The sequence below is a fragment of the Branchiostoma lanceolatum genome, chromosome 1 (assembly GCF_035083965.1).
Source record: "Branchiostoma lanceolatum isolate klBraLanc5 chromosome 1, klBraLanc5.hap2, whole genome shotgun sequence".
NCBI lineage: Eukaryota > Metazoa > Chordata > Leptocardii > Amphioxiformes > Branchiostomatidae > Branchiostoma > Branchiostoma lanceolatum.
In genome coordinates this window covers 10,033,282-10,048,489 of record NC_089722.1, presented here as the reverse complement: position 1 = coordinate 10,048,489, position 15,208 = coordinate 10,033,282, and the positions used below count along the sequence as shown (strand labels likewise).

The following is a 15,208-nucleotide window of genomic DNA, read 5'->3' as shown; positions in this document are numbered from 1 at the left end:
AAAGTAAATTGTTGGAAGAGGGATACACTTGAGATATTTTACACACAACATGTTTTTTATTTGTGAACACTTCAAAACCATACCCGTAGGTATGCAAACGAGTAGCTCCGGATTGCATAAGTCCTGCAGTTTGAAAAAAAATTCATAACCACAAACTACAACGTCAAAGTCTAAAAATGACATCTCTTATACTAGTTTACATATTTTGTGTTCAGATTGATGTATCGTACAACTTTGGTGGAAGTTTTGAACAAAAGCTTTGCCTGCGCAGACTTAAGTGTTTGAATCAAAGGTACAGGTATGAAGATTCATTTTGGCAGACTGATGCATAGAAAACTATTAGTAAACTTTAGTACATGTTTCATGTCTTTATGACCAGCACTTGTTTATGTACTGAAGATGCTACACACAACAGCAATCACAATGAAGAAAACGGAAGCGACTGGTTGAGCTCCTGAACTTGTTATCCTGGAGGTTTCGAATGGTTGTGTGTTTTTCATCAACCAATCATAAACGTCGTCCTTTCCTTGACGCTGAAGCTCAGGTCCAATCGTCTCACGGACCTGCCTGTGGTAGTCGTTCAGCCATGTCAGCTATATTAGGAAATAGGGGAGAAATTTGTCATAGCATTAGATGTCGATGGAGGTTTGTAATAAGATACGCAAGGTACATGTAACAGTTACTCAAGCAACAGGTAGCATCCACTACTTTTCATCAATGACACATTAAATGTTATGTTTGCAAAAGTGAGCAAAGTATTCATTCTCACCTTTTTGTCGTCGTTGTATAAACTTTAAGATTCCCATGTAAATAATATTCCAGATGAAATATTGTGAGATATTAATTGACAAGTTCATTTTACCTGTTTCTCATTCAACATGTCAAATTTGATCATTTTCTCTTGGAACGGCACCAGGGTAACGGGTTCAAAGGTCAAGTAGGTTCTTCCATTGTAGTGGTACTGAAAAATTGTATTGTTAAATTGAATAGCAGAAATAACTAAAACATTCTAAAGCTATAGCCGTTCATCTAGGTAGGGAATAAGAACATGCAAGTCTCCAATAAAAAAGGGTAATTACAGGGGGCACCTTTACTGTGTCTGTGTGGAAAAGCAAACTATGACATTTATCAGTATGCTCTTTCTAAAGTTTACTTTTAGAACGTACAAAAATGTTGCTGTTACAGTTACTCAAATTCATATGTAACGCTATATATTTATTCAAACTATCACAATGATATTGTCAAATAGAAATTGCTGTTTCCGTACACTACTGTAACTGTTTTTTTTCTTCATGAAATTGGATCAATAAGGGAGTAAAAGTAAATCACCTTCGTATCTGCTTCTTTCACCATAGCCAGGGTTTCAAGACGAATTCCGAACTGACCGTCTTCATAATAGCCCGGCTCTGTATGAGCGGAATGAATGAAAAGAGATTGCATTATAGGGAATATAGGGCACATTTGATATAGCAGTACAACGATCAATATGCCAAAACAAGATTAGCAAAATGGTGATCGAAGCATTTCAAAAGGTAAACAAATACTTCACTAAAATATGCTAACAATTGCTTTACAATAACAATAGTTAATGCAGCTGTAATACAACTGTATGCATACATGTAACGTTACGGTAAAAGAAAACAGTAACGTAGCACGGATGTAGATTCATAAATGGAGCGTGAGATCGGGAAAGAAAAGAATATTACCAATTGTGATGAAACTATAGAAAAACTTTACCAATTGTGATGAATGTGCCCTCTTCACCAACAGGAACACCTTCAGTACTTCTAAAATACGGATCTGAAGACAGATATAAGGAGAGACAGAGAAAAGATACAGACTAATGCAGTATAATGATCATGGGGATTTTCCAGTACCCTTGCATCAACTAGTAGGTCATTTCCAAAAGCTAAATGAAACAACACGGTATTTTCTGCTACTCTTTACTGTTGACTTAGGTAAGTCGACGGAGAGTCGATAACATGACACTTCAAATTCTGTACAGCCATAAGACATCTGAAGAGTGAAGCTCTTTGCTTTTCGATCGTTCAAAATCCCACACCTCTTCAAGTTGTCATCATGGACATCCTACTAAAGTTTACTATCGTCTCTCAAGGCTAACTGCCCAAACCAGTCATCACGAGGACAGGTTTTGACACATGTTGATGCATGGGTACTGGAGACATCCCCGCTACTTATCATATGTTTATAATTACCTATGGTAATAAACGTTCCAACCTCTCCAACTGGGACGCCTGAGCTGCCACCGAAGTAAGGATCTATGCAAATGGCAGTTAGTGAGTTAGTATGTTATCGGTAGTTAGCTAGTTAGCAAGTTATCGGCAATTAGCTAGTTAGTATGTTATTGACAGCTAGTAATATAGTTTGTGGTCGGCAGTTAGTTAGTGAGTTAGTATGTGATTACAAGCATACGAGTGGGTACAATACTCCGAAGACGTATCGAGCATTAACAGTACACAAACATGCAGTGCATTAAGACTTATCATGCATACCGCCATTGTTAACGAGGCAATGTATTAATATTCATTAGATGTGTTAATAATGTTCTATACTGCAAGAGCAAGACAGCAATTACGTTGCATGCAAATTGAAATATATCAATTGGTAAAAAGCTACTATTGCTTGTATTCGTCCAGTAGCATGGCGAACACCGATCTTTGCCGATGTTTTTTATGGCAATCCTACTGCCTTTTTTTAAAAAACAGAAGTCAAACTATCGATATCAAAAGCTTTAAGGTGCCCGAAAGCATCCCATTGCATCAGACTGGCAAAAGGGTGTCTTATTATGGCAGTTTCTTAATATCATTGTTGAGAGGACCTCACTTCAATGCTTATCTTTTGCAGTATTTTCCTTCAGTGAAACAAGAATTGTTACCCCGGAGTATGAAGAATTGTTTACCTTCGTGCACGTTGAGGAACGAGCCCAGTCCGTGCCCTAAACCATGTCCGAATTCCAGACCGTAACTAAACAGAGGTGCCCGGGCTGCCTGTTGAAGGCGGATTCCTAGCGTTTCAGGGAAAAAAAATCAAAGATCGAGTGAGGACGAAGCGTACATCATCAATAATATGTTTTCTTTTAAAGATCTTTAACAAATGCCAACAAATGCCCTGGCTTCTTACACAGAGCAGGGGAAACCGTACACAAAATAAGTCTGTCCAAAGTTACTGGTAATGATAACAAAAAAGATTGTCGAAAAAAGATTCGTCGACCCACCTTTCAGAAACGTGTTTTGTCAGTAACTAGAGATCCCGCTCACGATGAATGATAAATAGTCCTGGTATAAGCAGACCTCTTTTCGTTGTCGCATATATATCTCAAACCCTAAATACAAATGCTTATGTATTAAGTGTCTTACCAAATGTTCCTTGTTTGAAGACTTGAAGAAACTCGTTGATAGCACCCATGAGGACCAGGGTATAGGTTTCCTAGGAAAACAAAAAAAAACAATGCACACATTAAAAAATGGCCTCACATGGTGCAAGCATATTAGCAATGGTCTTAGTAATGCTGAACAAGTCAATGTTTATTAATCTTGATAACAGGTTTTGTGCGTATGTAGCACCCTTATTTACTTAGAAGTACAGTATTGGATTAAAAACCCCGAAGAAGCAATGGGCACTTAATTTGATATAACGTTTCAGACTGGATTGCTTACCCTCTGATAGTCGGTTGGCTGCCCAAAGTGCAGGGTCCTGGTTACATCGGTAGTGCCGTCCCTAGACAGTGCAAAGAATAAATAGTTTAAGAGTATTGTATTGTATTCTGATGGTCAGCTCGACACTCATACAATGCCATTTTTCATTCACATGATTTTAGAAGTAAATCCTTTTTGCACAGAATATCAACGGGCAGTTTTCACCGTGCGTATTCCTTACTGTTCTACAATATCATAGCGATCAAACAATTCATCTATTTTTGGACGGCACTCGTTTTCTTTACACTTACTTGTATTGACCACCTGAGTCGATCAAATAAACATCACTTGTCGTGACTGCTCTGTTTGTCTCCGCAGATGGCCTGTAGAAATATTAAAAAACTGTAAGTTTACCTTACTATTCCAATACAATGCTTACTGTTCCAATACAATGCTTACTGTTCCAATACAATGCAAGATATTCAAACTTGATTGAAACACAAAATCATTTTACATTAAAGCACATGCGGGTAAGAACTTATATGAGTTAGATTCCGTAGGAAATACACATGTAGGAACTATGACTTAGTTTGAACTGATGGTTTGAAATTAAGATTGACTGTGATTGCTTGTTATTTATGCCTTGCATTATAGTTTCCTCTCCTAGAAAAGTAGCAGTCACTAGACGACTAAAGAAACATGAAAGTGAGCATTTTTTTATCTTAAGGAGAAATGAAAACACCAAAAACACGAATATGCTACCACCAGAAAGCTCTTTTATAAATAAGTACAAATGTATTACTACGGTACGAGTCCAGCAAGTATTCAACCTTTGGTGCATTGCAGACAATATACTGCATCGTGAACATACAGACTACTGTGTCCATGTATATTAACTCTTACCTGTAATGGACGACCGCTCCGTTCGGCCCGGAGGCGGAGATGGAGGGGAAGCTAAGACCCATGTAGTCCCGCTGTCGTCTGCAGAGGAGACAGGAATCATTTTACTAAGCAACCGACTTAAAGTCTTATGCAGCCTACAGCAAACTGTAATTAAGAAAGGCATTCTACATAATATTTCATTACATCAAAACGCATCTTTGTGTATTGCATGCTATTCTTCTAAAGTCATTTGAATGGCAGACAGCTCAATTATTCAATGAAGGTATTAGAGTAAGGCTATATATAACATTTCTTGTGAATACTTACGATCGTAATTGTTGGAGGTAGTCTGCTCCGGATATTTCAGTCACAGATCCGCCAGGTACCTATATATTTTGATACAGAAAACTAAATGACCTATTGCTTTTTACTAATTAGGTTGATCAATGTGTATATATCATATGAGATAATGCTAATAATTTTGACAATGAAGAGTGATAGATTTTGACTAACCGCATCCTCGAGCCACATCAGGTATTCACACTTGGCCACGGCGTCACGGATCTAGTTCAGAGAAAATAGACTACTGTATTTCAAGTCGTTTCATTCAAATATATATTCCTGAAAATCAATTTTTAACTCATATGAAGGCACTGAATATGAAGGCACTGAGAAAAAATATAGCCATTGTGCAGCTATGTTTCCTTGTTTAAAGATTACTACTATTTGTACATGCCTTAGCGATATGATATCGCAAATCTGTGCTACAACGTTAGGATAGCAGACCTCATCACTACTCCACTCGTGTTCAGATCACAGAAACTTGTGTTGATATGAGGCACTCACGTGAGCATTCTTGAGTCCCTGCTGTTCAACTGAGTTCTTTTTGGACTTCATCTTCATGACTGGCGACGCGTCCAGGATCTGTTTGCTCTGTGAATGAAAAAAAAGGTAAATTGGTAATCTAAGTGCTCTAGTGCCTTTATTTCTATTAATGATAAGTTTATTGCATGTTGACAACATTTAATGTCGATGCACAAACATAAAGTGAAATTAAACATAAGACATACATGTGATCCAAGAGACGAAGTTTAGGCTAATATATTTCTATATCAACTATAATAATGCGGGGTTTGGCTTCTACTTTGACATATCAATGACCAAACTCAGCAGGACTATTCTCTCTGTAGATAACAAGGTTAACTCCCCCACCTCTGGTACTTTGCTGAAGACAGCATATGTAGTAGATGCAGAGCTGATCCAGATCTTCCTCATGGTGGAGTCTGCAGCCAGTGCCTCCACAGCTGTCAGGAGGGTGTCATACGCCGCCACCTGCACACAGGACGCACCTGTCGCACAGCCCAGCCGCAGGTGACTTGTCACGTCATCAGTCACTTTGTTCGTGTCCAGGTACAACCTGCAGTATGCGAGGAGTTCATTAGGAAACAGGAAAGAATTGTATTGCATTTGTAAATAGTTTCATACGTTTGGTTAAAAACTTGCTGGACGGATCAGGAAGTCTATGGATAGCCTAGGTGCCATCCTGTTCCTACCGGGGCTCCTATAGCTACATTAGCTACCTTTTTTTAGGGTAGCTAATGTAGGAGCCCCGGTAGAAATAGGATGGCACCCAGGCTAGTCTATGGATGGATCAGGAAAGAATTAACCGTGACGAGGGGATACAAGTTTAATCGCATTTGGGACCGCCTTCTTCTCACTACAGCGCCGCCTAGCGTTGGGAAATAGAACCAATTATTTGCCCCATGGGAAGTCGTAGTGGACCATGGTAAGGTTTATCATATAATTGATACAGCCATTTTAGTACCCAATCATATTGAATTGTTTTAATCGGGTCAACTTTCTGCTGTTAACGCTACGGGTATTTCTCTGGGATAAGTAACATGAGTACGCACACGGCGGTGTCAGCAGTGACGATGGCGTAGGCGAAGAAGACGGGGTTGAAGGGAACGTCACTGCCTCGCAGGTTAAACAACCCTGAAGAGAAACACAGGGAAAACATTTGTCGTCATGGATACTTCTTCATGTGTCACTACAACAGAATAGTTGAGCGTGCATCGCTCTAAAGATCCATAACAGCGCTATTAGTACTGTAACAATAGATGATAAAAGTAATGAGTAAGATTTCAGTTATAAAGCCGTTCATTCGAATGGACAGCCAAGAAATACTTGGATGCTTTATCGAGTCCATTAGCAAACATGCAAGATTTAAACGGTGTGTATAATTGCATATCCATTGCATGTCCATCAGGCGCAACAGAGAAAACAGATTGTAATCTTTATGAGGGGAGGTTTACGTAGATCATCCACTTACACGCCACTTCGTCCAGTTTGGTCAGCACCAGCGCATCGGCATTTTCGTCTGTCATTTTCTCCCGCACGTCTGAGATCTTGTCTTCCCAGGACTTTCCTAGGAACGAGACATTCAAGATTGCAAAATTTAAACTGTTATACAGATCAGACAATGACTAGGCTCACAAATAACCATGGTCGAACGTATCACATTACAGGTTCGCCAGTCAGGATAACGCAACGTTTGTGGACATGTACCACGAAAACTCTTTGTTAATGAAAACACACCTGTATAGGTAAAGCCTTGGGTGATGAGAGGCGCGGTTGAGGGAGGCGGTCTGTCATCCCAGACATCATCAACTAAGTTGTCGCCACCAACTAAGATCTTACCGCCCGCTTCTAACGCATCTGCGTACTGCTGCCATGTACCTAAGGGGTCGTGCGAGTTCGCATGCTGTTAGTTGGGTTAGTGGGTTAGAGAGCATGTTAACTGAATAATTCTGTTCGCTTATTGGAAACGCTGAGCAGAATGACTCTGCTCTTTGGGTTGAGTACATCTCGAGCCGTTGTTAGTTGACTGTGGTTTATCTGTAAGGGAAAACTCTGAGATGGGCTACATGCCTTGTGAGGAATTTGACGTTTTGATATTTACTTACAACTTGCACAGGAAATTTCCTGAAACTAGACCAACGCAACCTTTATCAGTTATGATTTAGGTAAACTATTAAGTAACATTCGTAATGAAAATGATATGCACAATACTAGATAACAGTTACATAATTATCCAATATCCTCACAAACGTCATGTAACCCTTCTTCGAAAGTTTTTAGGTATGTCATATCTGTAGCTGTTGTTAGCGGTGTTAGTGCATCACATCTGACCACATGCCGGCCGTGCTGACGCCCTAACCTGTATACTCGAGTCCGAGAGGAAAAACCGGTGCCTGTGAGGGGCCTGGTCGGTCGTCCCAGACGTCGTCCACCAGATTGTGCGGCACGCCGAACAGACGTATTCTCGCATCGGTTAGCGCTTCTTCCAGCGCTTCCCATAATTCTAGGTCGTCAGTCAGAGGAATCATTAGGTTTTGAACACCTTTCCTCACCCGTATCATTATCTTCTCCTAATCTCCAAGCAGATCTACACGGGGCGCGGAAATCGTATATGCTACCCAGAGAAGGTCCAGTCAGCCAGAGAGGGTCCGGCTAGCCCTGGCTGGACCCTCTCTGGCTGACTGGACCTTCTCTGGGTAGCATATACGATTTTCGCGCCCCGTGTAGATCTGCTTGGAGATTAATCTTCTCCACCATCATTATCATCATCATCTCCACCATCATTATCAGAATCATCATCAATGTCATTATCATCATCATCACAACCATCATCACAACCATCATCATCGTTATTATTATCATAAACATCATATGTATCATTGTCTTCAGCCAGTGAAGTTATTCTGGTAAGCCAGAGGAAAATACTTCTTAAGAGTGCAACTGTTGATAATATATTACCTAGAACACCACCTTAACTGGCTAAGAAATTAAAGCACTTCTCCCATTGCTCAAGATAATCACAATCGAATCAATTCCAATATAGAAATGATATGTAAATGAAGTTTCAAAGTCGCAAAGTTTCAAAGCTGCAAAGTTGTCCTTAATACTTGATGCATATTGTGATTAAGGTTGCTAATAAGTAGACAGCATGTACTTACTGATAGAGACAAGCTGGGGATCCACTCCGACTCGTCCTCCCGTGCCCAGCTCACTCACCAGCCACTCCTCGATAGTGGGGACGTCTTCTTCGCCTGGTTTGGGGGAAACAATAGATTGTACTAAAGGTTACGTGGCTGTTCTTGTGTGCGACATAGTCATAGATTAGTGAACATTTATGTTTAAGATGACTAATTCTTTAAATGATATAATTGCGTAATGGATGCAAATGGAATTCATAAGCCATCTTTAACAAACAAGGGCCGTTACCGTATGCCCGGTATGAAAAGGTATATGTACATGTTAGAAGAAACATGCTGCTAGCAAAATACTTTTTAATGTGAACTATGAGTATGACACAGCCACTGTGTTCTGCTTGTAAAAACGGACGTTGTTGTACTTGTATACTACATACCTTGTCTCATAAGAATCCAGTTGCAGTCTAGCTGTTGTTCTGCCTGGAGGAAGTACCGACTGTCTGTCCACACCGCAGCCTTTCCGCCCCCGGAACCGTCATTTGTCACAACTGCAGTACCTGCGAATGGTCGATAGGGTGATCAAGTATAATCATCTAACACAACAAAATGTAATATTCAACTATTGTTGTATTTTGTCAATCATCAAACAAGAATGAGAGCTTTAAAAAAGGATAGCATATGATGAATTGTGATAGATTTTGTAGACAAGCACCTATTACAAGGCAGCAGGTGTTTGTCACAAATTTATCATGGATGACTACAATATTTCCTCATGCAGTGATACTCTGAAACATGCTGAATAGACTAAATGACTAGGGCGCATGAGCAATGCGCCAAGGATTCTCTTTGCTTCTCTCGTGCACTTGTAAATGGGATTCGAAGATTTGTGTGTAAGTTTAAGAGCGCCACCTACCGGCTGATCCGCTCATACCGCTGATGAACGCGCGGCGTTGGTCTCTTTCAGAGATGTACTCGCTCTGAGGAAAGACAAATATAGAGAATACAAGTGTGTGTGCTAAAGATGATACTTATAGTTCATTCCCGTGTTGTATATGAAAGAATGACACAAAAACTAGATTCACGTGCACCTATTCTTCCAATTTCAACATTCACTCATGCCTCACCACATATGTGTTTAATATAGGAGTCATCTATACAAGTGTTTCTCACCAGATGTGCGTCTCCTGCAGGAATGATGTACGCCTGTATAGACCCAGCGAAGTGACCGCTACTCTGCATCCCTTCACGAAGACGTCTCAGCAAGTCCGTCGTGTCTTTAGCAGTCGAGGGTATGTACTAAATAACAGTAAGCAACAGGCAACCAATAGATATATTTTAGCCCCGTAAGCACAACTGTCTTTCCTTTAGGACTATTTTAGCCCCGTAAGCACAACTGTCTTTCCTTTAGGAAGTGACGTATTTTGACTATTATACTATATATTGCAAATTTGTTGAATGGGGAATCATGCAAACGATGGTGCCAGGGTAAAAGGAAAAAAAATGGATGCCTTTTGGTCTAAAACGCATAACGTCGAATTGATTTTCAGATAGATGTTTTGCAAAGCTTGTACAAAGGAATGTCCACGGAACAGTGTATTACCTGTGGCGTTGCTGTGCAGTCCCTTTCAGTATCGCCAGGGGCTCTCTTAACACGCGGGGATCGTGGGTGGACGCCATCCCCTTCACTGACAGGCTCACCCCTCACGAAGAAGACGGCTCCTTTGCAAAACAAACATGACAAATTGATATTATGCAACCCTGTAAGTACACTAAAGTACAAACTAAAACGTAGGTCAATCATTTCATCCTCTCAACCATCGACAGGGAACATTTCTTTGATAGCACGTCACATAAGAGTATTTTGTGTAAACAGGAAACAGTGGTTTACAAGTATGACTGTGGAGATAAACAGACCGGTTGCACATGAAGGGGTTCAGATTCCCTGCACAACCCCATTAGGACAAGGACGCGCCAAAATTCTTATCTTTTAATCCCTTTCTACGGTATCTCTCCAATGCACTTGGTCACATGAAATGCAACGACGAGAGAATCATACATTGTACTTAATAGAGTTAACCTTCAAAATGTGCCCCATCAAAAGACACAGACACAAAATAAAGGAAAAGAAACGGAAAAGAAACAATTGAAGAAAGAAAGACTAGCGAAAAACGTCCTTGATCATTGTCCCTGAACAACAATATCAAGTATCATTGTCATCTGTTCTCAAGCTTGGCAGTGTCAGGTTACCGCCCGCTCGCAGAACGTGCCGTTTGGGTGTTGGCATCCGCCCAAAGAGCGCCCGAGATGGAAGTTACGGCTATGACCTGATAGTCTTAGCGGCCTTTGCCATGTTCGCGGTAACCTTCATCAACCCTAGTGCTCCGAAGGGCGACGAGTTCAATCCCTATGTGTATGGATGGTTTATATCTAGACGTGCGTTTTTCCGCTGTGACGCTTTATATTTCTGTAACATTAAACACGAACAAAATTCTGCTTTCATCCTCTGCCATTTTAACCATGTGCCGAAACGTACAAGGGAAGGTGCACATGCTGTGTTTAAACCGATCAGCGTATACTTTATACAGTCTTCATTCTAGGCATCTGTATACGAATGCCTCGACGTATTCCTACAGGAAAGATAATCCAACTGCCAATCTCACGTTACTGCAGGTGCGACACTCTCCGCTAACATCATGCCTGTAACGCCACGTACCGTAAACATGCTGTGGCATATCAATACGACCTGTACATTGTAACACCGTTAAAAGTTTGATTTACTACATCAGTGGTTCGAAAGGTGGTACCCCTTGTTCGCCATGAATGGCACAAGAGGCTGAGGCATAGGGAGAGCCAATTCCGCAGACCACTTAAAAGATTGAGGAGACCTCTACAAGTACACATTAAGCACGCCTTGCTGTGAAGGGGTCTCTAACACAGAGATATGAGAACCACTTGTAAAGGTCTCTCTCCACAGCGGCACCCTACACCCAGCAGCTTGTAACGAGCAACAACTTTTACGAGCTAGTTACAAGATACTCTCGTGCCAGCATGTGTCTTGCGCTGGCAAACATTTCCAACTTCGATTAATGGCAGTGTATAGACTTTTACGGGCATGTGTAGCAATCTTTCCTTGATCGAGAAACAATATATCAACTAGCTTCTGACATTGTTGTTGGTAGTATGCATTGCACGGTGGTATTTGTATGTTATCATGCTATTTCTTCTTCTTCCCCACAAAAAAGTATACCATTTTTAGAAGTTGCCAGATGAGTCTTTGACCTGACTCTATACGTCTTCGTGTAGTCTGACCTTGTCAGCAATTCCCGATGCCAAGGTTATACTGAAGAGGGAGGGGGCGGGGGTACTCTATACTGACTGTTGATGGATTGGGTTAAGGCTGTTGTTTGGTTGCAAGTAGAAGCTTGTACAGGTGGTTAAACATGGATGCTGTTTACTTGACTGTGCACCCTGTCACGGCACGTCAAGAAATATTGCTATCGGGTTAGTAAGTCAAGTGTTTTTCAACTCCTGGCGACTGGTTTCCATCATGTTTAACGGATGGGGCCTTTTTGTGCCTCCTGTAACTTCACGTCATAAGACCAACAGTTAGCCATATTTATTGCCTGTCTATCAATCTAATCAATCTGTCTATTTACCAATCTAAACCACTCAGACGCGACACACTAGTGTCTGTCCATCATTCCTGTCAATCATTTCAAAGTTCCAAACCTTCCAAATTCCAGACTAGTGGGAGACATCCAGGTCTAGGTCAGAACGTTCGCCACTTTTCTCAGTTCCCAAGTTCAGAACAGGGAAATAGCAAAGGTTATTGCATCCCTAGATAGGTTGAAAAAGTGGAAAAAAATAAACCTTATGACAATGATTAATGTTTTTGTCTGTAAGTTTCACATTGGAACCTATTGTATTGGTCTACTATTATAGTATTCTCCGTCTTCGTTTGAGTCTGGCTACTAGTTTACGGATTTTGTTTCTAAATGTTGTTTAGCCAAAAACACGACAATGTTGTGTTTTTGCAATTCTGGAATTAACTTGTTACTTGATGACTTTCACAGGCTATAAGGGGTTATTACAAAATTTAAGTAATTCTTGGTTCTAAAACAACCAGGCTAGAGCATCTTCGAAAGTAGCGAAGATTCTAACGTTCTATCTGTGAATTAATGCCACTATCTTGTGTCTTCCAACCTTGAAACTAAAACAGAGACCTCGAAATTGCGATTACGATCAACTTACACCAGCGACCTCCCCGTCTCTCCTAAGCCAACCCCCTACTGAGCACGAAATTACACTTAAGGTCTCGCATATGGAACACGTTATCACCAAAACAGCCGCCCGATATTTAATCGCACTAGTATGAACGGATTAATTTGACAAGATTGTATGTTCCCAAACAAACTCACTTTGAAACATGATGTAAACATAGATAGTAAACGATGCACATCTTCTGAGGAGATAGACCTCAACATTTTGAACCTAAGAACGCCCCTCCCCCTCCGTAAAAGCTGTCAAGGCGTTGACGTCTAGGGTCACTACGGGTATTAACTATTGACCTGAGTCATCAAACATGTTAAACAAATAAAACATGTGTGTTAAAGGGGGAGGGGGGAGTGGCAATGTTGGCGTTTCAGGACCCTTTACTACATGTGTAATGAAATGGCCATAAAGACAACACCTGATTTGTTCAGAGAGAGTTGCCACACCCACAGGACTGACTTGTCAAGGGAAACTGACACTAAGTACTAGTGCAGCTCAATGTTGAAATGCAGCTCAATATGCCATGGGAGACTCACACACACAGATACCAAAACCGTATTAACTTATTTGATCGCCTACCAATTCGCCCTTTTTCTATTTCAACATTCAGGTTAATTTGCTTCGTGTACTTAGTAGAAGATTGAGTACATAATGTCATTTAAGTCGCTTCCTTTCTTGAGTCAATTACTAAAATGCAATGATCCCTGAAACAGTAACCTGTATCCCCTTACAGTTGACTGAATCGCACAGTTGGTCACTACGGGACATGTCCCCCACCACGTTCGCTTTCCTTGTGAAGTCAGACGTACACACACTGTCTAACTTGCTCACTCTGACCTAGAAAAACGCCTACTTCTGTACTGAATTTTGACAAGTGCTTGTGCAAGGTGGTATGCCTCAATGGCTACGTGAACAGAGAAGCATTTCAAAGCACTGTTATTCCTGAAATCACAAGAAGTCTCAATGTAAAGCTTCTACATCTAGATCTATGACCTTCAACAAGATGCAAGTCTTCAATAAGAACACGTGCGAAACGTTGACTTTCTTACGAATACATGCAGCTATATTAGAACGCAAAACAGAGATTGTCTACCGTAGATTATACCACCCCAAATCACGCCATACACCCCTTATCCTATCACATCTTGTTCACCCAGCAAAAGCCTGAAAACCAGTACAAATTCCAAAGTGTTGCCCGTTTGAACCTGAGCAATACGTTATCTATAAATGACCTGTCAAACGATAACCTACCTGTACAGATCAGTATAATGACCGCAGAGTGCATGATTATCCCAGTGGTGCGTCCGTACTACACGCCTGGGCGACCTCGATCTGTGACTTCGGCAGTAACTGTCAGAATAGACCAAAAACAACAGGGGGAGGTATTGACTCAACATGAGTTTTGTATCATAGACCGATAAGATTTCTCCCCTAAACCGCTGCTTTTGTTGACGACATTCGACGATGTCGATGTCAAAAATAAATAATGAGCAATTGCCGTTAATGTTTTAAAGGTCAAAGAAATAAGAAATTGTGAATTAACTTTTATATTATTCACCCGCTACCGGTCAGAATACTAAAGCCCAGACAAATAATCCACGCTTGATCGCAAATCATTTCACGCCCCCCGAATGTTCCAACTAGCCGGATGAGGGGGGGGGGGGGTACACTTTATAATGACCTTGGCCTGGCGAGCTTGACTGTACCAGCACGCGTGGACTTGACCGGATCCTTGTCGACTTGGCGCAAGATTCCTCCCAAGATGTCTGGCATTCTTACCCTTCCACTGAAACAGCCGGATGCAAACAACTTGGAGACTGCCACTTCTTGACTTGTCTTCAAGATACCGTCAAAATTCTTGAGAAGCCAGTTGTGACTCTATTCTAAGAGGTCTCTGCTTTTAGAATCACTTCTTTCAACAATATCCACAGTTTTTCCTTAGCGTTAAAGACTAGAACAAGTTGAACACAATAATAAACTAACATATCATTCTATACATATTCAGAGCTAATAGATCAATCTCACTGACTGATACCAATAGAAAATTGCGACAAAAGTTGTCACATTTCCCACCAATAGTACGGCAAACCGGATGCACCCGTCATAGTTTTTCACCTCGTGCATGCAAGATTGGTGACAGGCGGGAGGAATTCGAACTTTGTTTCCGGCTCGTTCATTTCGATAAGCTTCCTCGCTTGTCAAGTCTGACTTTTCGTGACAGTCCTCCAGTCTTGCGTCACGAAAGAAAGCAGGGTCTATCTGCAAGAACAGATGGGATTCTCCGACACAAACTTGTCCGCGAAACACACACCCAGATGCATAAAGTATTAGTACTGTCAGGAACTAGAATGGACACTTATACAAATCTTCAAAATAGTCGATATCTTGTATAAGATACACTTG

General features: G+C 41.0%; 1 protein-coding gene across 3 annotated transcripts; it reads right to left on the bottom strand.

Annotated features, from left to right (window-relative positions):
- Positions 1-34: 34 nt before the first annotated feature.
- On the bottom strand, positions 35-14,148 carry LOC136432985 (xaa-Pro aminopeptidase 1-like). 3 transcript variants are annotated; one of them, XM_066424721.1, is made up of 22 exons: positions 14,057-14,148; positions 10,134-10,252; positions 9,704-9,829; positions 9,447-9,510; positions 8,971-9,090; positions 8,558-8,650; positions 7,759-7,902; positions 6,871-6,966; positions 6,452-6,533; positions 5,751-5,955; positions 5,385-5,471; positions 5,052-5,102; positions 4,866-4,924; positions 4,560-4,637; positions 3,968-4,039; positions 3,678-3,738; positions 3,378-3,447; positions 2,921-3,025; positions 2,217-2,279; positions 1,330-1,406; positions 863-961; positions 35-593 (listed from the first exon to the last, which is right to left on the bottom strand). In XM_066424721.1, the coding sequence occupies exons 1-22, from the start codon at positions 14,088-14,090 to the stop codon at positions 387-389; spliced, it is 2,112 nt and encodes a 703-aa protein (XP_066280818.1). In that variant the 5' UTR covers positions 14,091-14,148; the 3' UTR covers positions 35-386. The 3 variants fall into 3 exon arrangements, with proteins under 3 accessions (XP_066280818.1, XP_066280827.1, XP_066280835.1); XM_066424730.1 differs by lacking the exon at positions 2,217-2,279 and adding an exon at positions 1,738-1,800; XM_066424738.1 differs by lacking the exon at positions 7,759-7,902 and adding an exon at positions 7,137-7,277.
- Between the last annotated feature and the right edge of the window lie 1,060 nt (positions 14,149-15,208).